Source organism: Pipistrellus kuhlii, unplaced genomic scaffold, assembly GCF_014108245.1.
Source record: "Pipistrellus kuhlii isolate mPipKuh1 unplaced genomic scaffold, mPipKuh1.p scaffold_m20_p_7, whole genome shotgun sequence".
NCBI classification, from domain to species: domain Eukaryota; kingdom Metazoa; phylum Chordata; class Mammalia; order Chiroptera; family Vespertilionidae; genus Pipistrellus; species Pipistrellus kuhlii.
This window is the reverse complement of record NW_023425573.1, coordinates 53,513,853-53,541,448: the sequence shown is the minus strand read 5'-3', so window position 1 is coordinate 53,541,448 and position 27,596 is coordinate 53,513,853. Positions and strand designations below refer to the sequence as shown.

Sequence of the window (27,596 nt, the reverse complement as noted above, 5' to 3'; positions counted from 1 at the left end):
GATTAACAACAAAAAACCATATCCACTCCATATATTTTAATACCCCGGCCAAAGTTTTCTAGATTAATGAAAACTTTATTTTAATTTCAGAAATTCTTCCTGATGTACCAAGACTTCATGTGAAATAGCAGAAGTTATTTTTATTTTTTTATATCAAAACAGTATGAATCCAATGTAGAAATCTGATGTTAGACAGTTCCTTTGGCAGAAAACATTTAATTATAAACAGGTTTTAAAATAAATACAACCCCTAAGATCATAGAAAAGAAAAATAACAACCCTGTATTTCTCAACACTAAAAATATCTCAGTACACCAATTTAATAACATTTTCATACTATCAACAACCTGCAACACAAACTTCATTACAATATGGCAAAAATAAAATTATTTTAAGAGGGAGAAGAAACTTCTGAATGTATAAAATTTCACAGATAAGTGCCAATATACACTATTTATATACATGTTGCATGTTACATTATTCCAAAATTATTCAATTGGCTAATCTCGATTTAGTGGGTGTGCAATATTAATACTATTTAACTTCTGCAGAATTAAGCTTTTACAATTCCAATGACAATTATACATAAAATATTTACACAAATATTAAAATAGCTGTTTATTAAATACTGTTTGGAGAAAAAGATTTTCCATATATATGCAAACATTACCTATTATCAAGAGCAGCTTTGTAAAATTTTTTTTTTTTATGTTTTGCATCCTTTAAATAGATTTGCTTCCAAAAGGTAAGGTGCCATTTTAGAATTTTTTGTAAGTATATAATTGACATAGAAGAAAAAGAAACACTGGATGAAAAACAGAACATACTGCTTGTTTTTCCCTTTAAATGTAGACCAAGTAATATAGAGACCATGTTGTTCTAGGATACTGTTTCCTTGAAAAAGGAATATACTTATAATCAATTTCTTTGAACAGTAAATGATAAAAATTTGCAGAGCACTATTTCATATGGATTCTTAATAGAATAATTAAGGGCTTTCTTTAAAAAGTAATATAGAAATCTTGCTTCCATACAATTAACTTTTTAAAAACTAAACTTCTGTCTATTGCTTTTCCTAGTCTAAATATCATATACCTGAAGGCATATGTATTTGCATTTTCTATTTTGTGTTATCTAAAAAACTGGTAGATGATGCAGTAGTGTGGGAATTTTTAGGAAAGGAAACAATTCCTATTGAGTCACTACCCAACTCCTACAGTGGAACCTGTTAGTACTATAGTTCATTTAAAATGTAAATTTCAGAAAAACCATCTTGATAGTTTCCCTATCAATCCACTGCCTGCTGTTATTCCACAGACTCAGAAAGAAAAGGCCCAGTTTTTCGACAGCCTGGCACAGCAATGGTACTTGAATCACCTGTGAAGCAGCAATATATCAATAAAAACACACGTATCATCCATGCTTGGCATCCATCACATCCAACTATTAAGAATGTCTCATGGCTCAAACTCACATGTCATGGTAAAGAGGAAATGCAGCATTTCTTCACACATCTGCGTCCCAGAACGGCCTGTCATTTGAAAAGGTCGGCACAGAGGCAATTCTAAATTCCAGGGCCCCTTGTAGGAAAAGAAATGTTCTCCAGGGCACTCCTTAGCCCACTACTGGCTGACTGGGCGACTAAATGCTTTATTACACATCTGCATTTACATGGTCTTCACTTTTAATAACAGAAAACATTTGGTTCCTTCTAAATTGCTCTTCCTACCGTAGACAATGATATGCTAATTATTACTCAACGTAATACTGAGAGCAAAACTGACAGTACTGCAAATACAACTGCAATTTAAGGTGCCAAAAGGAAATATGTTGGCAAGCTGAATGCTTGCACAATAAGGTATTTGCCTTTAAAAATAATGGTGTGTGGGAAACTGAAGAAAAAGATTTGCAGACAAAATACATTTAAAGGTTTCGGTGCTCTCCCAATTAACATGACGTTTTAGGGATAAAGAGTGGTTTCTTTATAAAACTTATTATAAAACAATCCCAAATCATGCTGTTTAGTGTCATAAGGCTATTTATTGGGTGTCCAGATTTGTGTAAAGTAATTTGAAATTAAGACAAAAACTGGAAGCTGCCTCTGTTCAAAAGTTTGACTTCAATCCAACTGGACTGAAAAAAACCCTTTTATGGCCTAGTAGAATAAGATAAGTTTTGTGCTTCATTTATTCATGGTCCATCCTCAGAAAAAACATTTTTTTCCTCTTAATATTTTCAGATTAAAGTCATAATGGTCAAATAATACAAATAGAAGGCTTGTTTCTAAAGGAGAGGCTGCTGGTGGTAATTTGTTTGCTGCTGGGCCACTGCGTGCGCTGGGACTGCCACGGGGAAGCCTGCCAGCGGGGGCAGACTGGCCGCAGTGTTCTGGTAAGAAGACAGGTCCACGGACATCCCCATCTGCTGCGTGTAAGCAGCTGTGCCAGCAGCTGGTGGAAGGGCAGAGTTCTGGTTCATATAAGCAGGATTGGAAGCAGGGTCTTGTCCAGGGCTACAAACAAGATTTTAAAAAGAAAACCGTTTACTTTGCAGTCTAGGTTATGGCCAGAAACCAATCATCCTGAGAAAATAAAAAATGCCTTTCCTATCTTTTCAAGCTTATTACCTCTGCATTCCAATGATGGTTTACTCACTCTCCCTATCCAACACTGTTAACCCTTTGTAGCCATAAGAAACAAGTGCGGACCTTCCGCACATGCCACACACATCTATGCTGCAAACCTCACATATCAACTATGGTCGCCCAATTTTAAAATCAGACTTGTTAGTGACATCTCTGTGTCTGTAAAGAAAACTATGGTAACTTAAATTTGTAAATATTCCAACACATATGGGATAAATTCCAATATCAACATATAGGGCCACCACTCAGATGAGCCAGAGATAAACACTGCAACACTTAAGATTTGTGTTTTCATGAATTTCATGTCTAAAATGGTAAACACGATGTGCATTCTTCTTTATAGATTTCGTCTTTGGAGCATCAACAAAATTTAGTGTTTTCGAGGCTTTTTGTGTCAGCGCTCGCTTTTGTTGATATTTCCGTAGAATTGAAAATTGTCATTATTTTATTATTGAATTTATAGTTGTAATATATATTGTGCAAATAAAATTCAATCCCCATAAATGGCATCAGATGAAGAAATAATTGAATCGAGCACCTTATAAGAAGATGACATCCTTTATTCAACTCCAGAGTCAGATGATTTTTTTAATTAATTTCAAAATATCATGGTGTATGTGGATGGTTTCCATTTTGGACGTGTGGTAGTTAACTGGTAAATGTAATTTTTATATTTGGTAAGAAGAAAGTACTCAAAAAGTAAAAAAATATAAGGTAACAAGGCCCATTTAATCTAAAATCATTTAAAAATCTTTTGGAGAGCTACAGACTGTTTCTGACAGCGGAATTCTTGGCAGCTTCAATGAGAACCAACCCCCGCTCAAGTACACTTTCAGACCATGTTCTTTCTCCCTTCCTCACCCAGCACGCAGGAGCCCGCCCGTTTTCCTCACATTCTTTCCTCTTTGCTATGGTAGGGCACTTTCAAAGCTGCCCCGATTGATTGTCAGCCTAATCTAAATCCCTACATAAAATTAATGAAGGCAGAGAGAATGGTGTACTCTACATAGGACCCTGCATCTACCTGCAAGACAGTCCTGACCTATAGTTTATTAACATTATTAAAAGAAAACTAAGTTGAAAAACGACATCAAATTACAGGACTTCTGTTTGTTCCTGTAACTACACACATTTATCTTAAAAGATATGTAATTTTAAATTACACCAAATACACTGCTCACAGTATAGGAAGATTAATGTTTACACAACCTGTTTCTTCTCTGTAATTCTTAGTGTTACCCAAGGTAACAGAATTTTGTATTTTAATTGAATACCAATATGAACAAATTTATTTAATTTCCAGATAGCTAAAATGTATACTTATGGAATTTAAGAGTAGGAAGAGACTTCATAGATTATCTACACATGACTATATGGAGTGCACATTCTGTGTGGCTAAGCAAAGTTAATAGAAGGCAAGATTTAAATATGATTTTCAGAATAGAAGTCTTATAAAAAATTAGATTACAAATTCCCAACTCAACATTTTTTTAAAAATATATATTTTATTGATTATACCGAGAGGAAGGGAGAGGGATAGAGAGTTAGAAACATAGATGAGAGAGAGAGAGATCCATCAGCTGCCCCCTGCACACCACCTACTGTGGATGTATCCACAACCAAGGTAGATGCCCTTGACCAGAATCGAACATGGGACCCTTCAGTCTACAGGCTGATGCTCTGTCCACTAAGGCAAACCGGTCAGGTCTCAAACACACTTCTTTAAGAATCAAAATAACAGTTTTCTGATTTTAGGTGTGCATACCGATAAATATGTCTGGGACTATTTTGCTAGTCTGATTACAGCACCATGCTATGGTGTATATATGCTAATGTATATCATGGGCTTGGTCCCTGTGGGAACAATTAGCTTTATTTTGTTCCAGGAAAAGACAATATATAAGCCATGGGCAACCATCTCAGTGTGGTTAACAAAGCTAAGAGCAGAATCATTCTGACTTCATGAAATTATGATTGGGCAGTTCTATAATTTTATCTCAACAGTAAAAGATGACACTATTATTACGAAGAGAAGGGTCTACTTATTCTCCTTCTGAAAGTTTGTGAAAATTTAATGTACCCAATTATAAAATTAACACAGCTCCCAGAAACTTACCTCAAATACGGAGCCTGAGCAGACTGTGTTGTCACTGAAGAATTCACATTTGGAGGCAGAGATCTCAGTGGACCAATCTGATCTGGTCCTAGGCTGTAGTTTTGGGCAACAGTAACTTGGTGCATGCTTTGACCCATATAATTTCCACCATGTGATTGAATTGGGTATGTCTATTAACAAAGAGAAAAATTGGCTCACTGAACTCCCAAACAACTACCTAACAATATATTTAAAGACTTACATGAAAAAAAAAATGTTATTGGTTTTACCAATCCATTCGCCCTAATATAGAAAGTGGAGAGCTTTCAAACCACAGTGCCAATCTAAGGGAATTTATTATTTTCTTGGTTGTTCTTTTACTATGCAGGGGCTTGAAAGGAAAGGAGGTGGTACATTTTTAAGTAGCAAATTGGAATCCATCCAGGTTGCCTATTACTCCGTAACGTGTCTTGCTATAGAGCCACAGAAAACTAAATACTCCCAGGAAGGACAACCACCAAAAAGATGACTTTCTTCACCTGCATCCCAAGATGACTTAATTCAACTCCTTCCTAAGCCTGACACTTAGGTGAATGTATTGAAGAAGGAGACTCTGTTGAAGAATACCAGCATCAGGGCAGGGTCCTCCCTGGCAATATGTCTTTTACTTCCTGCCTCTAAGATAGGATAAAGGGAAGAGTAATTTGTGGATAAAGGAGATGTATATTTAGGAAATAGCAACATGGTCTGAGTGTCTGGTTATTTATATGTAACCTACTTAATTTTCAGAGTAACGTCTCAAGGATAGGATCTACCATCTGTCCATTAAATACAGAATTCAAAACAATGTACATGTTTAACAAATATAATATAGCAACTATCATCACTCCAGTTTTAAATTAAGCTGCTTTTAAGCAAAAACCAGACATGAAAATTTAGAATGCTAGAAATGCCAAATCAATACATTAAGTGCAATCCTTAACTTCCCTGGCAGAATTGTAACAACTCACTGACAACAGACAGACTGCGAATGGACCTCTTCTGCAGTTAGTGTTTCTCACCAAAACCAATGGTGTGTCAAACCAAGTTTTCCTAGTACGAACCCTTTTCTTCAAGTTAGAATAGGAACTTTGAATATTTCAAATGCTGTTATTAATGTATAGTGTAGACAAAGTCAAGAAAGCGATAGAAATCTAACTTTTTAAGTAATTGAGTTGTGCATAGCAAAGTACAGGTTGTAATCGTATGCAACTAAACACAAAACCTGACATAAGAATGACAACCCTTTCCAGACATACAAAGAAGCAAATATGATATAATATAATTCTTATAATATAATTTAAATGGTAGACATTTCTATTTTGTTCCATTTTCACAGCAGCAGCAAATAGCTCTGAAAACAGAAGCAATATTGAATACATTCCAGATGTCTTCTGCACCCAGAAATTCTTTCTACTTTCATTGCAATGACTCTTTCATCATTTTTAAAAGTTCAGGGCATAGCCTGTTTGATAAATGCATCTTGTTTGATATGACAGTTACCATAGTAACTACTCTTTTTCTACTTAACAATTATGTTATCTCAAGTCATATGCACCCACATTCTCTTCTCTTTTTGGTCTCTCCTTTACACTCTCCTTTACATACAAGTTTTCATAAATTAACATGAATTTTGGTCATCAGAGCTCATTCTGAATTCAATCGCTAACTGGCTGAAATTTGAAAAAGGCTTCAGAATACTGGAAACTGATAAATAAATATTCACTTCAGCTGGGAAGCATATGTAAGGTGTAAAGTCCTGGGAAAAGAAGCTGTTCATGTACAGCTTACTGAACCTGCATCAACAAGCCTGCATCATATCCTCATGACACATGAAATTTTACTAATTTAAGTCATGGAACTAAGAAAACATAAAACATGATCTGAGAACAAAAGTAGTTTACTAAGTCTTTAAATAATCACAAAAGTCAAAGAAATCTTGATAGATATATTAAATCCTGCTGTTTGAGCAATAGGAACAGCATCAGTACCTCATGTGCAAGACTTCTGATATGCCATACATTGTCCTAAAATCAAAGGATTTATACTCTATACTTACAAAAAGGACTTACATATACTTTAAAGATTTATGCTTTATATTTACAAAGCATAAGAAGAACCAAAAGTCCTCTCATATATTTAGTAGTCTCTTTTTGTTAAAAGAGAATTAAAATGTATTTGTGAAATACCAGTATCTACTTTGTCCTGGTGAGCACTAATTATTTAGCCAATATTTTCTTACTATCAAAAATTAGTTTTATAATTTTATTTATGAACCATAGAAATTTTAATACCATGCTTTAAAACTTCTTTTATATTCTAAAAAAAACATGCTCACCTGCATTGGAACCCCCGCTGATGAAGGTGGGTAATGTGCTGGAGGATGGAGCTTGGAATAAACTGAATACATTGGTGCCTCATTCACTAATTTGTTATAGAGTTCCAGAGCTTCTGAGACTTTTACATTCAACTCAGACAATTCTGAATGCTTCCTGATATAGAAGAAAAGCACTTTAATACTCTTCATAGTTTTTAAGCATATATTTAGCAACACAAATTATTTTTTAAATGTAGCACATTTTCTTTTTTCATATATATTTTTATTGATTTCAGAGAGAAAGGGAGCGGGAGCAATAGAAACATCAATGATGAGAGAGAATCGTCGATCAACTGCCCCCTACGACCACCTTTCACTGGGGACCGAGCCCCCAGTCCCAGCATGTACCCTGACCAGAAATCAAACCACAACCTCCTGGTTCATAGGCTGACACTCCAACGCTGAGCCACACCAGTAAGGCAAATTTAGCACATTTTCTATTCATATTTTAAATAGTTCTTTATATACAGGTGGGGCAAAAGTAGGTTTATAGTTATGAGTATGCAAAACACAGAACTTATTCTTATATTATTTTCCATACAAGAAACTGTAAACCTACTTTTGCCCGACCTTGTACAATAAAAGAATATTCACAAAGGGAAAACAGGAGGAGGAATTATTTAATTCTTATAATAACTAGCAAATGTGACTTCATAAAACTAGTCCTTTCTATACCTCACAAAATGCAATCAAATCATAATTTTGGTGCTAGGAGAATTTTGTTCCTTATGTTATAGATTTCTGTTGGAAACTCAATTACAAAGAAGAAAAATTTCTCAATTTTGGACAAGTCCAGGTTTTAATTAAAAATCTTAGTACAGCCCTAACCTACTTGGCTCAGTGGATAAGAGTGTTGGGCCTGCAGACTGAGAGGTCCCAGGTTCGATTCCGGTCAAGGGCATGTACCTTGGTTGAAGGCATATCCCCAGTAGGAGTGTGCAGGAGGCAGCTATAATAATTGATGTTTCTCTCTCATTGATGTTTCTAACTCTCTATCCTCCCTTCCTCTCTGTAAAAAATCAATACAATATATTTTAAAAAAGAAATCTTAGTAGAACAAAGATCTCAGGCAAGGCCCAGAGTCTGCTATGAAATACAATATGACTGAAATAAAAACAGTCACAAACAAAATCATGCATATTTCCATTTGCTTATATTCGTGAAAGGATCAACCGGAAAAAAAAATTTAATAATTACCCCTGAAAATGAAAATGATGTTATATAATATAAACTAGTCTCTAATGCTCTTGATTTCTTTTGAGAAAGTGAGTGAAAAGAGATACCTTACTATGTAAAAACAAATCCAAATAAAAGAATGTATTTTCAATTTACCCAAGGAACTCCAGAGAAAATCCTTCTGACTTGGTACCCTTCTATCTATTCCACTGGGAGGAATAAAGAACTCCCTTTGCAACTGACAGGTTCATAGAAATTAAATGGTCACTTTTTCAGGCATCCGACAAGCCTGTTTATTAAAAGTAGCTCTTTTTTATATATACGCAAGAGGCCTAAGAGATAAGAGGCAGAGAGCTATCAAACAAATGACCTGGCCTCTAACCTACCAAGATATGTCACCTTTCCTCTATGAGAATGTTATATCTGAAACAAACAAAATATGCTGATTCCTCTCTTGTATGTGTGACAGTATGAGGTAGGTCATACATTGAGAAGTATCAGTTGTAAACCACACAGGAAGCTTCAGAAATTAGTGTCCATGCTAACAAAAGTATGGCTAAGAATTAACCACAGGCTTCTTTTCCAGGTTGATCATTCATTGACCATTAACATCCCTGCACTGAAACCAAAGTAGCAGATGTTTAAATAGTGCTTTCATCAAAATAAGAAAAAAATGTGATGAGACTATCACCATCATTCCATTAAGTGCAACAGGGATATATTTTTCATTTCTGTAGAATTTACAAAGGATATATTACAAAAGTCTGATGGAACAAAGACTATAATCTCCAATGACTAGAAAAACTTGCTGCTACTACCCTTTTCTGGTAAAGGCAGTAAGTAAAGTAGAACAGGGACTACTGCTTTATATAGCAGCCAAATGAACAGAATCTAAAAAGGGATAACTATGAAACACTAACGCCTTATTATCCTTGTCTTTCCTTCACTATTACTTCTCCCTCAGATAGAAAGCTCTGAGGAAAAGAAGAGGCTAAAAATAAATAAAAAGATCAATACCCTGATAGCTTATCTTTCAGTGCTGCTGCTATATCTAAGGGTAAGACTAGGTGGGAAAATGAACTTAAAAGCACAACAGAATTACAAGGAAGCAAAATAAGAGAAGGTATGTTTATTGGATTTATAAGCTTCACAAATAAAAGGAAAATTTCATTTGAAAGTTTTACAAATACTAATTCTCATCACATAACAAGACAATGATTGTCTTAAGATCCCTGTTCTGATTTTGTACTCTATACAAATTTATTCTTCATTATTTATTATCCTGCAATTCCCACCCAAGGAAGAAAATGAAGACTGGCACCATAAGAGCAAGAATCCATGCTTCTACAGATACTCTATTGCCATGAAAAAATTTTTTTTCACCAAAATAAAAAGTAGCACTTTGCTACTTGTTGGTAAGAGTTTGAGAAACTGAGAATTTCAATAGATTGACCAGATTGACCATAAAGAATCTCACCTATCAATCTCTTCAAGTTTTTCATCTATCATTGGACCCATCTGTTGGCAGATACCTGTAAATATAAACGATTTTAAAATCTTTAAATTTAAACCAGTTTAAGTAAATTTAAACAATGTTTAACAACAGAGCACTACTATGCAACACCATGCATAATACAAAGAGAATGCTAAATAAAGGAATATAAAAGACTTAATTTTAATACTATTCAGCACCAATATTAATATGTGACCAAAGGCAAAGTAAAAAAACAACAACAACCCCCCCCCCCCGAAATTCCACTATGTTCTTTAAAAGTATTAAGTTTTACAGACTGTGAAATTTGGAGTTATTGCAAATCTTAAAAATACCTAGGAAACTATCATTAGCTAAGTAAAATAAACTTGAGTTAATGTATAAAATATGTAATTATAAACATTTTTCATTTATTTAAGCCATTTCAAAATTAAACATGTGTATTTCCAAATGAAACACTGATATAATGACCACAATATTTATAGTCATAACTAGACTTTCTTTATTGAAAGATTTAAGCTTTATCATTTACCACAGATTTTTCTCCCAAAGAACTTAAAAAGACATAAGAACATTTGTTTTAAATTATTTCATTTTCTTGAGGACTATAAAGACATCAGTGACTATATTGCATCAAATAACTATACTACAAAGTTAACACAGATCATGTATTGTATAATTTTTAACTTTGAAATTATAGAAGACAATAAAAACAGGAGTAAGAATTTCTAATATTTCGACTCAATTAAATTATTAATAGGCTGTTATTTCTTATTCTGTCCTTTTTTAGACTGCAAATCTCTTCAGCCAATTTCATTAAGTGGGCTTACAGAAATACAAAGACTTTCTTCTAGAAGATAGGCAGGTTTATAACAACAATCTCGACGTAATATGTTTACGGTATAACTACACTATTCTGTTTCTGCCACAGATTTCTAATCCCTACAAGCAAACACAAGGCAGAAGAAATTTAAGATATTATAAACCACAAAAACATTAAAGGACAATAAAGTAATCCCTAATATTCACTAAGTACCTTCTAAGTCCAAGAGGTCCTGGGAGTCTGGTTTGGAATCAGTTGGATCTATACTCTGGAGTACCTGCAGTGCTCTATCCATCTTATCCTAAAAAATAATAGGATACTTTAAAAACTCACTAGTTTTCATTTCAATGAACACAGAAATTACTCTTTCCAAGCATTTTCAAGGGCAGTGCATTTTAAAAGTCTTGATAATGTAACTATTAAACAAAAGAAGGGCTCTACCTCATCTATATAAACAGGCTCAGGCTCTGATATCTTAATTTCTTCCTCTTCATCATCAATTACATTCAATTTGTCCACAGCTGCTATGAAAACAAAGTAAACTTTAAGTTCCTCAACATTTACTATGGTATTATAGTCATTTGTTTCTAAGCAGTCTAATTATCAATAAGAAAAAAAGGAAAACCTTTAAATAGTACAGTCATTGCATCTCATACGTTATTACATATGTTCAAGTATTGATGCCAAAAATATTTAGTTCTTATTATCTGCAGGCATTGGAAACACACCAGTGAGTGAAACAGACAAGAACCTGTCCTGATGGCACTTCATTCTAGTAGAACAAGCAAACAATATTAATGGGAACGGTCATGACAAGCATTTTCAGGAAAATGAGTATTACCACTGGAGTGAATAAATTTAGAAGAGTAGAGTATTCATTTCTGGAAGGCTGATCAAAAACGGAATCATTTTTCCCCATTAGAAATAATGTAAACTGAATTAATCCGTCCCAGACCCCTAAATGATACCCTGTTTTAACCTTTCTTATATATATATATGTCTAATGTACTGTTTAATCTATAAACACCTTGAAAATAAAAAGGACATGAAATGTAAATGAAAATTTAACAAAAAGGAAGTGAAATGTACTGTAAAAAAAATAAAGTTTAATAATGAGAAGCAATAAAAGCAAAAAAAAGACGAAAATATTCATAGCACAATTTTCTGAGATCGTAACATGAGGTTTAGCAATAAACTGACTCATACTTGCTCATTCTCTTCTTTGTCACCTGAGAGACACCTGACTAATCATATAGGTATCATGAGCATGAAAGGGTTGTCAGGTTGAGAAGCAAACTATTCAAAATGGGAGACATTCAAGAACTGAGGTTTGACTATATCATCTAGTTAGCTAATTTCAGTTAAATCTATAAGCTCTTTCTACATTATTCCCTTGCTATTAAAAAAAGTATTTCCGCCAAAACCGGTTTGACTCAATGGATAGAGCGTTGGCTTGGGGACTGAAAGGTCCCAGGTTCGATTCCGGTCAAGGGCATGTACCTTGGTTGCGGGCATACCCCAGTAGGGGGTGTGCAAGAGGCAGCTGATCAATGACTCTCTCTCATTGATGTTTCTAACTCTCTCTCTCTCCCTTCCTCTCTGTACAAAATCAATAAAATATATTAAAAAATAATAATAATAATAAAAAAATAAAATAAAGTATTTCCTATATAAACAAAAATAGACTTGATGGCAATGTAACTTTCATAATGGATAAAGCAACACAAAACAAAAAAAACCTCTCATACCGAGAAGGTTGAAAAATCTACACTAATAAAAAAGTAAGATGCAAATCGACCATACCTTCGCAATGCCCACCAGCCAATCAGGAGTGAGTATGCAAAATAATCCAACAAAGATGATGGATTAATTTGCATATACAGGCACAGAGTGGCTGGGGGTGGGGCAGGACACTTGCGTCGTTGCCATGGCGACGATGCAGGCATTCCATACAGCCCCAGCTGCTCCAGGCCTCTGGGTAGCATAGGAAGGCAGCTATGCTCACCACTATACCACCAACGCCCTCTGGGTAGCATAGGAAGGCAGAAAGGCGACTCTGGGCTGGAGTGAAAGGCGGCGGTGTGGCAGCCAGGGGAAGGAAGGCCCGCCCATTTTTGCACGAATCTTCGTGCACCAGGCCTCTAGTTTATACATATACCCTCAAATTATTTAAATGTTAATTGAATATTGCTATAATATACTATCTATGTAAAAGCCCAGCAACCATTATGGCAGAACCAGAACTGGTTGCTATGATGCACACTGACCACCAGGGGGCGGACACTGGATGCAGGAGCTGTCCCTGCAGCAGGAGCTGCAGGAACGCAGCTCACCCAGAAACCGGGCTCACACTGGCAAGCGCGGCGACGGTGGTGGGAGCCTCTCCTGCCTCCACGGCAGTGCTAGCAGCAGCAAGCCAAATGGTAAGGAGCAAGCAGGCGGGTGGTTAGGAGCGAGGGGTCCTAGACTGTGAGAGGGCACAGGCCTGGCTGAGAGACACCTCCCCCACCATGTATGAATTTTGTGTACCGGGCCTCTAGTAAAAATATAATGAAAACCCAGAGTATTTTTTCCTTTTAAAACTGCATCTCAATCCAGCCTATGCCAAGGAGAAATTGCTGTATCGAATCCCGTGGGCATGATTCTAAAACGGTACCTCTAATTTTCATATCAATTTACAGCAAGACCAGAGGTATAAAAAGTATAGTAGCAAAGTACTTGGCATTCAAATGAGTATTCATCCCCCTCAACTTCATTTTAACTAAATGCAATACTCCACCATACAAAAAGGATGTTATACAGCAGCAATTTTCAATCAGTGTGCCGTAAGAATTTTAGTAGTTTGTGTGTCACAAGATGCAAAAGGTTGAATTTGCTGTTATATACAATGCACAGAGCTTTCAATTTAAGTGCTCTAGACTTGGTAAGGATTAGCACCAACATGTCCTTTAATGAATCAGTATAAGGACAGACTGGCTGACTTTAGAATCTCCGCTCTATCATCTTATAGCCACATAAGCCTTCAGCCTCAGTTTCCTTATGTATAAAATGGATTAACAAAACTACCCATCTCACAGACTTGTGAGGATTAAATAAAATAGTGTAAGCAAAGGACTTAGCAAAATGCCTGATACATGATTGCTCAAACCCCCTTGAGCTCTTTTAGTTATGATCACCACCATCATTAGTATTATTAGCTGTGCTTGACCCTCAGCTCCCCTCACCTCCTTGCCTACATCACAAATAGAAGCTTACTCTGCAAGGTTGACAGCAGCTGAAGGAAACCTACTATCTTGACAACATTATTATTGTCTGGACGGTCCTAGAACAAAATCAAGGTGGGGAGAAGCCTCTTCTAACCCCTATAACCACAGTTGGCACCTGTAAACTGACCCCTAACCCCACTGCTCCTCCTTCAATACTGTGGTTCAATGAGGAATAAAACAAGTATCCTTTGTATTGAACTGACACAAACTGCCTTTTAAATCTAAATAGGTTGATTTAAATAGTTACTTGGTCACAAATTATTTTAGGCCTTTTATGTCACTACATATGCTAACTCTCAAAAGATTTAAAACACCATGATAAAGAAATAATCCTTGGAATTGACATGGATAAGTTAACCCCTTAAAAATGTTAACAAGTAGGTTAAATTGTATTGCCTATAAATGTTTTAAAACAAGAGTTAAATGCCAAATTACTTTATATTCAAAATTGAAGCATAAAATTCAAATGAAACAAACTTGAATCAATTTAACCTTCTCCAAGATTTAACTTACCTGCCTCCGACTCCATGTTTAAATTACTTGTTACAAAATTAGATGGGAAAAGTCCTATTCCTCTATGATTTTCTCCTTTCCACCAGTTGGCATCACTAAAAATACAGTACAAAAATGTCATTTGTTCCTATACATTTCAGTGCATTTTTATCAAGATGAATTATAATAAAAATTAAATTTGGCTTGCTTTGAAAAATACTAGTTCACATCCAAATATATTTAAAAGTAGGTCTTAAATTTAATAAAAGATATAAAAAAGCACAAATAAAACAAGTCCATATTCTCGAACTTAGATTTAGAATTAGCAATTGTTCACATATAAATCCAGGCTTTTAAAATAATGAAAAGATTATAGATATCACTGAAACCCCCTTTATCAACAACCCTATCCTACCACACTACCACCATAAAGTTGGTATGTAGCCTTCTTGTCAGTATGTTTTTTTTTCAATTACAAATACCTTTAAGCCAATTCTATATAGTTATAGATCTTTTCAATTATATGTTAATACTTTCAGTTTTTAGATATTTATCTTTTTTAAATCAAAGTTCTATCATACGAATATGGCATATTTTATTTATCCATTCCCTTACAGATAGAAATTAAGGAATTCCAATATTACACCATTATAAAGATTGAGGCAATGATCACTCTAGATTAGGGGACACACCTGCAACACTTCTCTCTGGGCTTATGCACAAACATGGACTTGCTGGGCCATCTTATATAGTAAAACCCTAATATGCAAATTGACCGAATGGCAGAACAAATATGACATGCACTGACCACCAGGGGGCAGACGCTCAATGCAGATGCTTTGAGCATCTGTGTGTCCCCCCCCCCCTCCTCCTAGAGGTAGGCGACCAGTGGCGGCAATTAGAGGGTGGAGCCAGCCAGTGGGTGGCACCAGGCCAGTAGCCAAGACAGGTGCCAGCAGGAACCCCCAGATCGCTGCTAGTCACCCTATAGATGGCCCTGATCACCGGCCAGGCCTAGAGACTCTACCCTATATATTGGGAACAGTCTCAGATCTAAAAATTAAAACCTGGGAAGGCTACTCTAACACTGAAACAACAGGATGATGCAGCGATGACATGCATGGACTCTGGCTTGCGTATTTTGTGGTCAGCCCTAATTCTGACACTTATAACTGTGTGACAAAGCCAATTACTTAACTTCTCTCTGCTTCAGTTTTTCACCCATAAGATGGAGAAAATGGTACCACTGCCTCAGAAGGATCATGTTATGTACTATATTTTATAACCAGGGCAAAAAAATGTAGCTGCCCACACAACAGCAAGATGCCTTTCACCTGTATGAAAAGCATGGTCACTGGTGCATGCAGCGTCCTGGATTGTGAGAGGGATGTCCGACTGCCGGTTTAGGCCCAATCCCCTAAACTGGCAGTCGAACATCCCCCAAAGGCGCTGGCCGGTCTGAGGAATGACCCCCGCCCCCCCCCATGCACGAATTTCGTGCACTAGGCCTCTAGTACACGTGTCAAATACAAGGCCCGCGGGCCAAATCCGTCCCGCCAGGCCTTGCAATGTGGCCCGCACGGCGCTGTCATCACTGCACTCCGCTGCGTTTCCATCACAATGACAGTTTATGACTGTTCAATAAACCATTCGGCCCGCGATTTAGGCTGGATTTTAGATTTTGGCCCCTTCTCTGATTGAGTTCGACACCCCTACTAGATATAAGCATTTCCCATTGTATTAGATAGTGCCAAAAGTTTCCTAAAAGGGTTATGGCAATTCACCCTCTCTCACTAAGCAGCATGTGAGAAAGTCATTTCCCCTCCTGCACATTAACTGTCCAAGTAACAAGATATTCAGGAGAGAAATCAGATCTGTTGTGCTCATCTGTATTTCCCAGTATCCATGTGTGCTTGCTGGCCTTTCAGAGTATCTCGTCTAGAAACTGCTCATTCAGGTTTCCTGTCCATTTTTGCCCCCACTGGGTCTTTTGTATTTTTTTTCACGGATGTGTAGTTCTTTCTGTATTCTGGATAGCTAGTTTGTCTGAACTTCATTATAAAAATACCTTCTCTCAAACTCTCACTTGTCTATTAACAAATGTGTACTAGTATGGTTTCTTTTATTCACTGTGCTTTTTGTTCCATGTTATCAAATTTAAAAATCTTTTATGGATTACTTTTATTTGAAAGAAATCTTTATCCTTAAATTCCTAAATCTCTTCTATATACTTGTACTTAATAGTTTTATTTTTTATCCCTCTCTTTAATTCATCTGAAATGAAATTTTATGTACAATGTGAAGCTGAATCAAATTTTATTTGTACCATGTAAAGAACCATTCACACCAGCAAAACTTACTGAAAAATATACTTTTTTACTGATTTATATCCTATCTTTCATGAACCTATTTCTTGATTCTATTCTGTTGCAATAGTCTATATATTTATTTATTACGCCTTATTAATATGCCTTGGTACCTGGAAAGAAAAGGACCCTCTCATACCTTCACATTTCGTAATATTAAAATGTTTCAAGTTCTCTATAAAAAGTTCTTTTGGAATTTTAATTGGGAATGCACTGAATTTATGCATTCATATGGGGAAAATGAAATCTATAATATTAAGGTTTCCTCACCATGAATCAAGTAAATGTATGTATTTATATTTCCTTAAAAGAACTTTATATAATTTTCTCCATGAAGACCTTATACATCTTTGTTAGGTTTATTAATTCCAATTATAATTTTTGTTACTGTTGAGAGTGGCATTTTATTCTATTATACTTTCTAAATAGTTGTGATTATAATAAAGCATATCACTGATTTTATATGTTGAGCTTGTATCCAACAACCTTGATAAACTCTTATCAGTTTTAATAGTTTGTCCACTAATTCTGTTAGACATTCTATATGGACAATAATAAAATCTGGAAATAATGGTGTTTATCTATTCCTTTTCAAAAATTTGACATATTGAGCAGGCATTCTTAAAGATGAAACTTAAGGATAAATTAACTTCTATGATTCTGAAACTTTATTTCATTTAAAAAGTACAACAAAGAGAATTTACTAAGTTATAATTCACATGCTGGTGGAACCAAGATGGAACTCCTAATTCACAGGTCGAGGCAAAGGAGGAGTTAAAGGCTTTCCAGAAGATAGAAAATCTGATATGGGTTTTGAAGGTTCATTACGCACTCACCAGAAGGAAAAGGAAATGAGGGATGAGGAAATATAAAAGCCCTTCTCCATTTTGGTTAAGCAACAAAATTAAAGACCAAAGAAATAAAATACTCTAAGGTAAACAAAGTCATTTTGTCTCATTTTAGGTCTCAAAATAAACCTAAAACCTAGCCTCTCCTTTAAGCTACTGACTTCCTAACTAAACAACTTATTTGCTATAGCTTATTAATATGCCTTGATACCTGCCAGAAAAAGGACTCTCATACCTTTTACAACAACAATGGCTGAAGATAAATGATGCTTTTTGTGGATATGATAATCATGTGAGAAAAGTGCTATTTCTGCCATAAACACACAAATAGTAAACCTGGAAACTTAGTAAGCTTGTGAGGGTCTTTTCTTAAAATAACCTGTTTTACTTTTTAAACTGGGAACAATCTTTCTAAAGCCTGGACTCCCTTGAAAACCTTCCTTGCAAGTAAAGTTCCTTTCCCCCCCCCCTAAATGTGCTTGCTTCCTTTGACATGGCTTTCCAGGCAGAGAGAACTAAATGTACAATGCCACAAAAGTCTACTCACAACATGGCAATTTTGGAACTGTAAAAATTCCACTTAATTATTTTAAATGGTATATACAGAACAAACAAGGAGTGGTGAGATAAAGCTAAAAATGGAAAAAGTAAAAAGCCTTTTCAGCCGAAAACGGTTTGGCTCAGTGGATAGAGTGTCGGCTTGCAGACTGAAAGGTCCCAGGTTCGATTCCGGTCAAGGGCATGTACCTTGGTTGCGGGCACATCCCCAGTAGGGGGTGTGCAAGAGGCAGCTGATCGATGATCTTCTCTCATTGATATTTCTAACTCTCTGTCTCTCTCTCTCTTCCTCTCTGTAAAAAAATCAATTATATATATATATATATATATAGAGAGAGAGAGAGAGAGAGAGCTTTTTCATATACTGTTAATAACAAATGTGTGCCTTTTCTATCAGTTCCGTGTTTCTTCAACTGAAGTCCAAGAATGCTGTATTTTCAAGGGACTTTTTCAAGTTCTACATGTGAAATTTTTTATTGTATGCTTTATTTCCATAGCAATATAAATACAAGGAATAATGTCATATTCTGAATCATCTATAATCTAGATTCTAGATGACCTGCTTTTAACCTAAGACTACCACTTAACTTTACTTTGCCTTTGTTTAAAATCTTGCAGTGATAACCAATCACCTAGAATGACAACATTTAACCTATACATGCTGATGAATATGTCTATGGCAATATTAAGACTGGAATATACTATCTTCAAAACAAGGACAATCAGCTTACACATTCCACCATATCCATGTTGAATTCTCGTAACAGTTACAAAAAAAAAAAAAAAAAAAAAAAAAAAAAAAAAAGGCTCTTTTTTGCAGTGATAAGTCTCAACTGAAAATAGTTTTGTAACAGTCTAAAAAATTTAATGAATCTGTGCTTTAATCAGACATCAGTAAAAACATGTGCAGCATAATAACATTACCTTTTACTCAGTGCAAGCTTATAGGCTATCCTATATAATAAAGAGGTAATATGCAAATTGACCATCACACCCTCACAAGATGGCTGCCTACAAACAGGCCATCAGGGTGAGGGATGATCAAAGGACTGAACAAGCAGGCTGTGTGGGATGACCAGACCAGCGGGGCAGGGAGGGGGGGGTAGTTGGGGGCAACCAGGCCAGTGGGGGGGGGGGAAGCTATTAGGTCAGCAGGAGGGACAGTGAGGGGCAACTAGGCCAACAGGGGGGAGTGACCAGGCTGACAGGGGGGCTAATTAGGGTTAATCAGGCTGGCACACAGAGGTGGGTAGGGGTAATCAGGCCAGAGGGGGGGCAGTTAAGGGCAACCAGGCAGGTGAGTGATTAGGAGTCAGCAGTACTAAGGTTCAGGCCTAAACTGGCAGTAGGATATCCCCCTGGGGGCCCTGGATTGGAGAGGGTGCAGGCTAGACTGAGGGAACACCCCCCCGCGCACAAATTTTGTCACAAGGCCTCTAGTCATAGGTATATAGTGCCACACAAATACCAATTTATGAAGAATTCACACAGTTACCAAAGAAAACCTCAGTGATTCGGCTATAACAGCACAAGGTAATACAGACGTTCTGGAGATTACCTACCTTGTGAGCAGCAATTTATTTTAGAAAAATTTTATGACATAGAAGTAATGCTCAAAACTTGAATCTCAGAATAAAAACTACTCTTTTTTTAGATTTGTTTTTATTTTATGTCTTTAACTTTATAATTATACTAGAGGCCTGATGCACAAATTTGTGCACCATGGGTTCCCTCAGCCAAGCCTATGGGATTGGGGTGAAACCGGCTCTCTGACATCCCCCAAGGGGTCCCAGATTGCGAGAGGGCTCAGGCCAGACCAAGGGACCCTACCGGTGCATGATCAGAGTTGGGGATGGACTTGGGAGGTTGGCCAGCTGGGGAGGGATTGTGGGAGGGCTCAGGGTATATCCAGCCCATCTAGCTCAGTACCAATTAGCCAGACCCTAGCAGTAAGCTCACCTAATGGTTGGAGTGACTACCTCTTATGGTCAGTACATGTCATAGCGAGCGGTTGAGTGGCCTTTAGCATATCATTAGCATATGATGGTTTGATTGGTTGAACAGCCAACCAGACATTCAGACACTTAGCATATTAGGCTTTTATTATATAGGATAAGAGTATCAGAAGTATAAATCTATGTTCTTTTGTAAATATTCTCACTAAACTACACTCAGAAGCTTGACCTTTTGGACTGTCACTGTTCAGAGCCCACACTATCTCTTCAGCTTCACATCCATTTACTCTCCTTCAGGGATCATATGCTCAATTCCAAAGGGTTATTTTTAAAAAAGGAAAAAACTTCTGTGAACACAGTGTTATCTTGACTGCGTGAGACCTTTGTTTCCCTATTCTCAGTTATTGCAGTTTTTTTTTTCTATCCTTTCAAAATCAAAGTTCACCTGAAATAGATCCTGGATAAGCCTTATTTCCCAGAATATTGCAAAACATGCAAATCTGTTCTCTTCTGGACCCCAACACTGTCTCTTTTATGGTCTTCATATTCTGCATTCCATACAATTACCTGCATAGTAATTTTGTTTAGTTAGGTTTTAAAATATTTTCTGTTTATGCCTGGCTGGCATGGCTCAGTGGTTGAGCACTGACCTATGAACAGGGAGGTCATTGTTCAATTCTGGGTCAGGGCACATGCCCAGACTTCGGGTTTGATTCCCAGTGCGGAGTGTGCAGGAGACAGCCGATCAATGATTCTCTCTCATTGCTGATGTTTCTCTCTCTCCTTCTCCCTTCCTTTCTGAAATCAAGAAAAATATAAAATAAAATGTTTTTTATTTTAGAGATAGAGAGAGAAAGAGAAACATCACAGAGAGAAGAACATCTATCAGCTGCCTCCTACAAGCCATCTACTGGGGATTGGGCCACAACCTGGGCATGTGGCCTGAATGGGAACAGAACCTGTAACCTTTTGGTTCATGGATCAACTCTCAACCACTGACCCACACCAGCCAGATCTGTATAGTAATTCTGACTCCCTTACTTTATTCTAGGTTTTAGAAGATAGAACTATGTCCTCATTTTAAGAATTAGGGAGGAGCTGAGCATAGCTTTCGGGTGCTTTGACCAAAGGTAATATAGCTAGCTATATGTCTTTCTAAAGTTGATTTACCAGTAATTTTTGTATATAAAATCCCCAATGTAAATGCATTCAGATAACTGAATATTTGTGTTTCCCAATTGCGATACTCATTTAATAGATCTTTTATGCAAGATCTAAAGTAAAACCAAATTTAACAAAATAAGAAATTAAGATTACCTCGTCTAACTTTTGTAAGTTTTATTTTAGGAAAAACAATTAAGATATGAACAGTCCTATGATATACTGAAGTCAAAGAACTGAGTACCCAGGGTTCTAAATTAAGGATATGATCCTGAACTTCCAAATATCCCAGAAATAATGACTGAAAACATACCTGTCATCCAAAACAATAATAATTTCACCATGTTTAAAGGTGAGTTCGTTGTCCTCAACAGCTTCAAAGTCATATAAAGCTCTCACTTTCCTTGCAACTTTATTATTTAACTGAACTTCTACAGATGGATATAAGGATTTTGTTTCCAGGTGCTGCTGCTTCTGCTCTTGCAATGATAATTCAATAGCTAGTTTGAAAAATTAAAATGCAAAAGGAAGGTAGCCAGATTTAGTTCTGAGTTTTCAAAGTTTAAAAAGAAATATCAGATAATGTAATACTTAGTAAGAATAAAGCAAGTCAATATTTTATTTGTTTAATTAAACACTAAGCAGTTAACTTTTTTGAGGGGCAGAGAATCATGACATTTTTTAAAGTAAAGTTTTTGCTCATTCCTGATTATAACAGTCTGTCATATACAGCAGCTATTATTTTTATAGTGAACAGATTGTGACATTATGAAACGGGTAGCTTTCCGAATAGGACAAGCCATGAACATATATTTCTGTGCTTGGCTCCTAACTCTGGCATTAAAGAAAAGGTGAAATGTAAGCTCTCCAAAGGCAGGACATGAAATACATATTACTGACAAAGATAATGAATTAAGTTAATCTTATTATCACATCCATTGTTTTCCTTACTTTTCAGACTCTATTAGTGTCTAGATTTGAAAATACTAAAAGTATACCCAGTTTTATTACAATATTTATTTCAATAAATTGTTCTGGCCAGGATGTTTCCAGTAACATCAAATTACACTTTGATGGTTTACCTTTAGCTATGTCTTCATCTTCTTTATTTTTGTTTGATGACATACCATTCTTGGCAGCCGCTGAGACAGTCTGTAAATGTACAACTAAAATAAATACAACTACCCTTTCAAAGAAAACACAAGCCCTATAATGACTCACACATACTAATCCTATCTAATAGAGAGAGAATATGCTGACCATCACACTGTAACAAATGGCTGCACCCACAGCAGAGGCAGGGATCCCATACACAAGATGGTTGCACTCACAGTGGAGGCCAAGTTCTCTTAACAAGCAATCCGCAGGGATCTGAGGTTGCCTGGCCCTGGGCCGGGGCAGGGGACCTGATGCTGCGCTCCCCTCCTGGTGGGGCTTGACAGGGGACCTCGGGCCATACCCCCCACCCCAGTACCTCTTGAATACATTGCAGTCTAAAAATCTTACCTCTTCACCTTTTCAGCTCAATCTATAAGTTACCTGTCTCTCCTGGCATCTGATCTTTGTACCCCTAATCTATGTTTGTCACTTAAAATTTAGTTTTCTTTCACTTTTACAAAGCTACTCTTCTCTCTCAGATATCTATGCCTTTTACATGACTCCAGAGTAGTGTTAAACAATTATTTATGGTTAAGTCACTTCTCAAAGTTCTATTATATAGAAGAAATTCACTAAAATTAGAATACCTACTAAGTGTTAAGGCACTATGCTAGATAGGCACTCAGAGTGGAGGTGGGTGATGATTAAAACAGACCTTGCCCAGATTTTGCATAAGATACTTACCCTCAAAATAGCATAGGGTCAACCATGGGTTTGAATGTAGCTCTTACCTGAGAACCTGTTGGAGGAAAAGTAATTCCTTCTTCTTTCATAGATTTAATAGTTGCAGATATTAGACTAAACTGAGGGTCCTTTTGAAATTCTTCTGACCACTCCACCATTAAAGATTTCAATTTTTCACATACTTTAGGATGAGCCTTTAAAGAAAAGACAAAGAAAAAGCAATTGTGGTTAAAATTAGTACTTGAATTATTTAACAACAAAGAGAATTATCACCAAAATTTTATTTGCTTGACATCAATAAAAGCCCAACAATCCCCAGCCTAGATGAGTACTTAATAAATGCCTATTCACATTTTAAGATGTAGTTATTTCCTGCAAAATTACCCTTTTTGAACCTCAATTTCTAAGACTTACTGTAATGACAAAAAATCTTCTATATTCAGAGATCACTTTTTCTATGTTTTCTTTTTTTTTAATTTAATAAATCTTTATTGCTCAGATTACAATAGTTTCTCCCCCTCCCCCGCCCCCCATAGCTCCCTTCTACCCGGTTCCCACCCCACCCTCTGCCCTTACCTCCCCACCCCCACATTGTCCTCATCGATAGTTGTACGATTTTAGTCCAGTCTCTTCCTGCACTCCCCACACCCTTCCCCCCCCCCCCCGCCCCATAATTACCAATCCACTCCCTTTCTTTGCCCCTGATTCTATTATATTCTAATATTAAGATTTTTATGTCAACCAAACAAAAATCTGGTGCTTCAAGAGTTTCCATTTCAAAGAAATCAGTAATACCAACCCTGACATGAAGACCCCCTCCAAACTGCTCTAAACTAAAAGCCCCCTTTGCTCTCCATCTCTAATGGGAATCAGTACAGAACGGTGGTTCATCTGGATACTCTGGTAACAGAAACCTTAATCTGAACCTCAGCTATGCTACTTACTAGCTGGCAGGACCTTGGAAAAGTTACTTAACTTCTAAACCTCAGTTTCTGCATCTATAAAATAAGAATGACAAGAGAAGCTAACTTCTAAATTTGTCAACAGCATTAAACAAGTAAAATGCTTAAAGCAGCGACTGCCAACTAACCATCGGTAAAGACTAGCTATTATCATTAGCATTACGCTTTGGGAAAGAAAACAGTTTTTTGTGCTACAAGTGAAAACATCAAATTTTAGAACAGAAAGCTTATTTCATTTTAAATTTACCTAAAATTGATTTTATGTATAATACAACTTTATTAATGCTCACATAGTTAAAATGACAGAGTACATACATATTTTAATAACTTAAATCTCTTTAAAATTTACCTTATTTTTTATCACAGCACGTACTTCTGTTGCAAAATCACGGGAACATACTTCTAAATGAAATATCTTTCCACAGTTTGCCACACAAGCCTCAAGAAGCTGTTATTAAAATAAAAATCAATATAAATATGTTGAGATATTATCTTAACTCACTAAAATAAATGTGCATGTAAAATTTCGATAAAATAATAATGACTTTTACTTACAGTTAATGCCTGCAGAGCAACATGAGGAACCTTATGATTTACCCTTTTCATTATGGCTTTTAGGCAATCTTTTGCTCTAAGAAAAAAATGGAGAATGTTAAGTATTTATTCAGAATTTCAAATCAAACATTAAAAACATGAGATATACTACTCCCAAATAACTTTAAATTTAAAAATAAAATCCTGCAAACCTTACTTCATTACAGGAATAAATCTAAAAAACAACTCTATCCAATCTTTTGTTCACAGACTTGTAGAAGTTAAAAAAATGAAAAATTTAAAAAGCACGTTGCATATTCCAAAACCAAAAGCAAATCATTTCAAAAAAGGTCAGTCAACATAAGAGAACTATTATCATATAAAAATATATTTTCATTTGTTCAAGACAGATTTAGCTTTCAGACAGCAGATTCTTATTTTCAAAAGAACAAGATAATCAGTCTTATAAAATTTCAGTGTAAACATGCATGAATGCACCCTGAAAAGCTGTAATGTTAAAACATGCTTTCATCAGTCTTCTAAACTTATAATCAGTTCAGCTTAATTGCTACATCTCCCCAAAAGTACCCTTTTTACAATATATTCACTTTTTTCATTATGATGTTATTTACCTATTCATTATTGAAAGATTTTTCAGCATATTACCTATTACATTTATCTACTTCATTATTAAAAGACTCCCATACATATCTAAGGTACGAGAGAAATTCCTGAACTAGTCAATGCATTGTTAATATGTCTCTAGCCTAGATGAGTACTTGATAAGTGCCTATTTACATTTTAAAATGTAGTTATTTCCTGCAAAATTTCCCTTTTTGAACCTCAATTTATTGAACCAAAAATACCAATACTGTGTCAAGGATTTATGTATTTTAATTTATCTAGGTTTTCAGTTGAACTCTTTTCCATCTGTTCTTTAAGGATAAGGCCTATCTCATAAATCCTGCCACCATGATCTTTTTATTTTTATTCCTCCCAAAGTAAATAGTAAAATCCCATTTTCTTTTCAAAGTTACACCAAGAAAAGAAATACAGTTCTTAGACATTTACTGAGTATGGTGGGCATCTTACCCATTAGGAGTGCTTCCAACTTTGTCACATATGTCCATAATAAGACTCCAATCTTCTGTAGTGTTGTACTCATTTGTGGCTTTTTCTATAAGATATCAGCACACACAAAAATTAGGACACACCTTATGTAACACAAAATACCAAGAAAGGCACAGAATAAGCCCTACCTTTGCTTTTGCTAAATATAAAAGTACTATGAAAAAACTTCAGAAGATATAGTACGTACTTTTACTAATTTCAATTTATGTCATTAAATAAAATGTAAGGTGCACCAATAAAGTGTCTTCTAAATATCTATATATAAAAGGTTAAGTGACCATCCGACCATCCAACCATCCGACTGGCCAGTACCTATGATGCATACTGACCATCAAGAGGCAGATGCTCAAAGCAGGAGTTGCTGAGTTGTGGTGACTTGGCAGTGGCGGTTCTTAGGATGTCAGAGAGCTGGTTTTAACCAAATCCCCACAGGCCAGGCCGAGGGACTTCACCTGCCAGAGGAAACCTCTCCACCCTCACTCCGCAGACACCCTTAGAGCCCCAGGGCCACCCCAAGAATTCTATGTGCATGAATCCATGCACTAGGCCACTAGTAGTTAATAATAATAAATAACATTTACATGAACTTTAAAACAGATTTAATGAAATATAATTTACATTCCATACAATTCGCCCAGGTAAAGTGTGAATAAATTTACATTCACAATACAATTAATTTTTTTTAGTATAATTAGAGACTTGTGAAACTATCACTGATATCTAATTTTAGAACACTTTCATTACTCTAAAAAGAAATCCATACCCATTGGCAGTCACAGTATAGACTTACCCTATCCTCTCCACCCTAGACCACTAATCTACTTTGTATCTCTATAGGTTTCTATTATGGATTTTTCATACAAATAAAATCATGCAACATATGGTCTTTCCTGAATGCCTTCTTTTATTCAGCATAATATTTTCAAGATTCACCCATGTTAAAGAGTGTATCAGTACTTCTTTTTTTTTTATTGCTGAATATTATTCCACTGAATAGATGATACCTTATTTTATTTCACCACCAGTTGACGAACATTCCGATATATTTTTTTTAACTTCTTGGTTAATACAAGTAATGCAATATTCTATAAACGGTTGTGTACAAATTTTTGTGTGAATGTATGCTTTTATTCCTCTTTGATATATATCTAGAATTGCTGAATCTCACAGTAACTCTATTTAATTTTATTAGGATGTGGCAGTTTTTCAAAGCATCTGCACCACTTTACATTCCCACTAGCAATATGTGAATGTTTCATATATAGTTTTAAAATACTCCAAAACTGCTGAAACCAGTTTGGCCCAATGGATAGAGTACCAGCCTTCAGACTCAAAGGACCCAGGTTCAATTCCAGTCAAGGGCATGTTGCAGGCACATCCCCAGTAGAGGGCGTGCAAGAGGCAACTGATCAATGACACTCATAGATGTTTCTAACTCATTATCTCTCTCCCTTCCTCTCTGTAAAAAATCAATAAAATATATTAAGAAAAAAAAAAAAAACACACTCCAAAATATACTCTATTGCCCTTGTTGGTGTGGCTCAGTTGTTTGAGCGTCATCCCATGCATCAAAAGGTTGCCAACCTCATGTTCATCTTTTCTCTTTGCTTATGATGGAGTTTTATTTTTGCTGTAAAGATCTATCCTTCTTTTCTTTTAATATCTTTCATCAGCGTTTTCAACTACCTGAAGATTAAATATTTACATATATATATATATATATATATATATATATATATATATATATATACTGTTTCTCTTTTATGAGCAAATCTTTACTCAGATATTTCATTTAGCACATGGTATGACAGACACAAATAGAAAAAAAATATTTT

General features: G+C 35.8%; 1 protein-coding gene across 2 annotated transcripts in view; it reads right to left on the bottom strand.

Annotated features, from left to right (window-relative positions):
* Positions 1–120: 120 nt before the first annotated feature.
* STAM2 (signal transducing adaptor molecule 2) overlaps positions 121–27,596 on the bottom strand; it is a 36,991-nt gene continuing 9,515 nt past the window's right edge. The window contains exons 2-14 of one of the 2 annotated variants that reach the window (XM_036421922.2): positions 25,723–25,807; positions 24,652–24,727; positions 24,446–24,544; positions 23,182–23,328; positions 22,375–22,444; positions 21,606–21,792; positions 14,426–14,520; positions 11,088–11,170; positions 10,860–10,947; positions 9,809–9,863; positions 7,117–7,270; positions 4,761–4,930; positions 121–2,512 (exon numbers count right to left, since the gene is read on the bottom strand). In XM_036421922.2, the coding sequence (XP_036277815.1) occupies positions 2,284–2,512; positions 4,761–4,930; positions 7,117–7,270; positions 9,809–9,863; positions 10,860–10,947; positions 11,088–11,170; positions 14,426–14,520; positions 21,606–21,792; positions 22,375–22,444; positions 23,182–23,328; positions 24,446–24,544; positions 24,652–24,727; positions 25,723–25,807 (1,538 nt within the window). In that variant the 3' untranslated portion in view covers positions 121–2,283. The remainder of the gene's footprint in view (positions 2,513–4,760; positions 4,931–7,116; positions 7,271–9,808; positions 9,864–10,859; positions 10,948–11,087; positions 11,171–14,425; positions 14,521–21,605; positions 21,793–22,374; positions 22,445–23,181; positions 23,329–24,445; positions 24,545–24,651; positions 24,728–25,722; positions 25,808–27,596) is intronic. The other variant, XM_036421923.2, reaches the window with a different exon arrangement.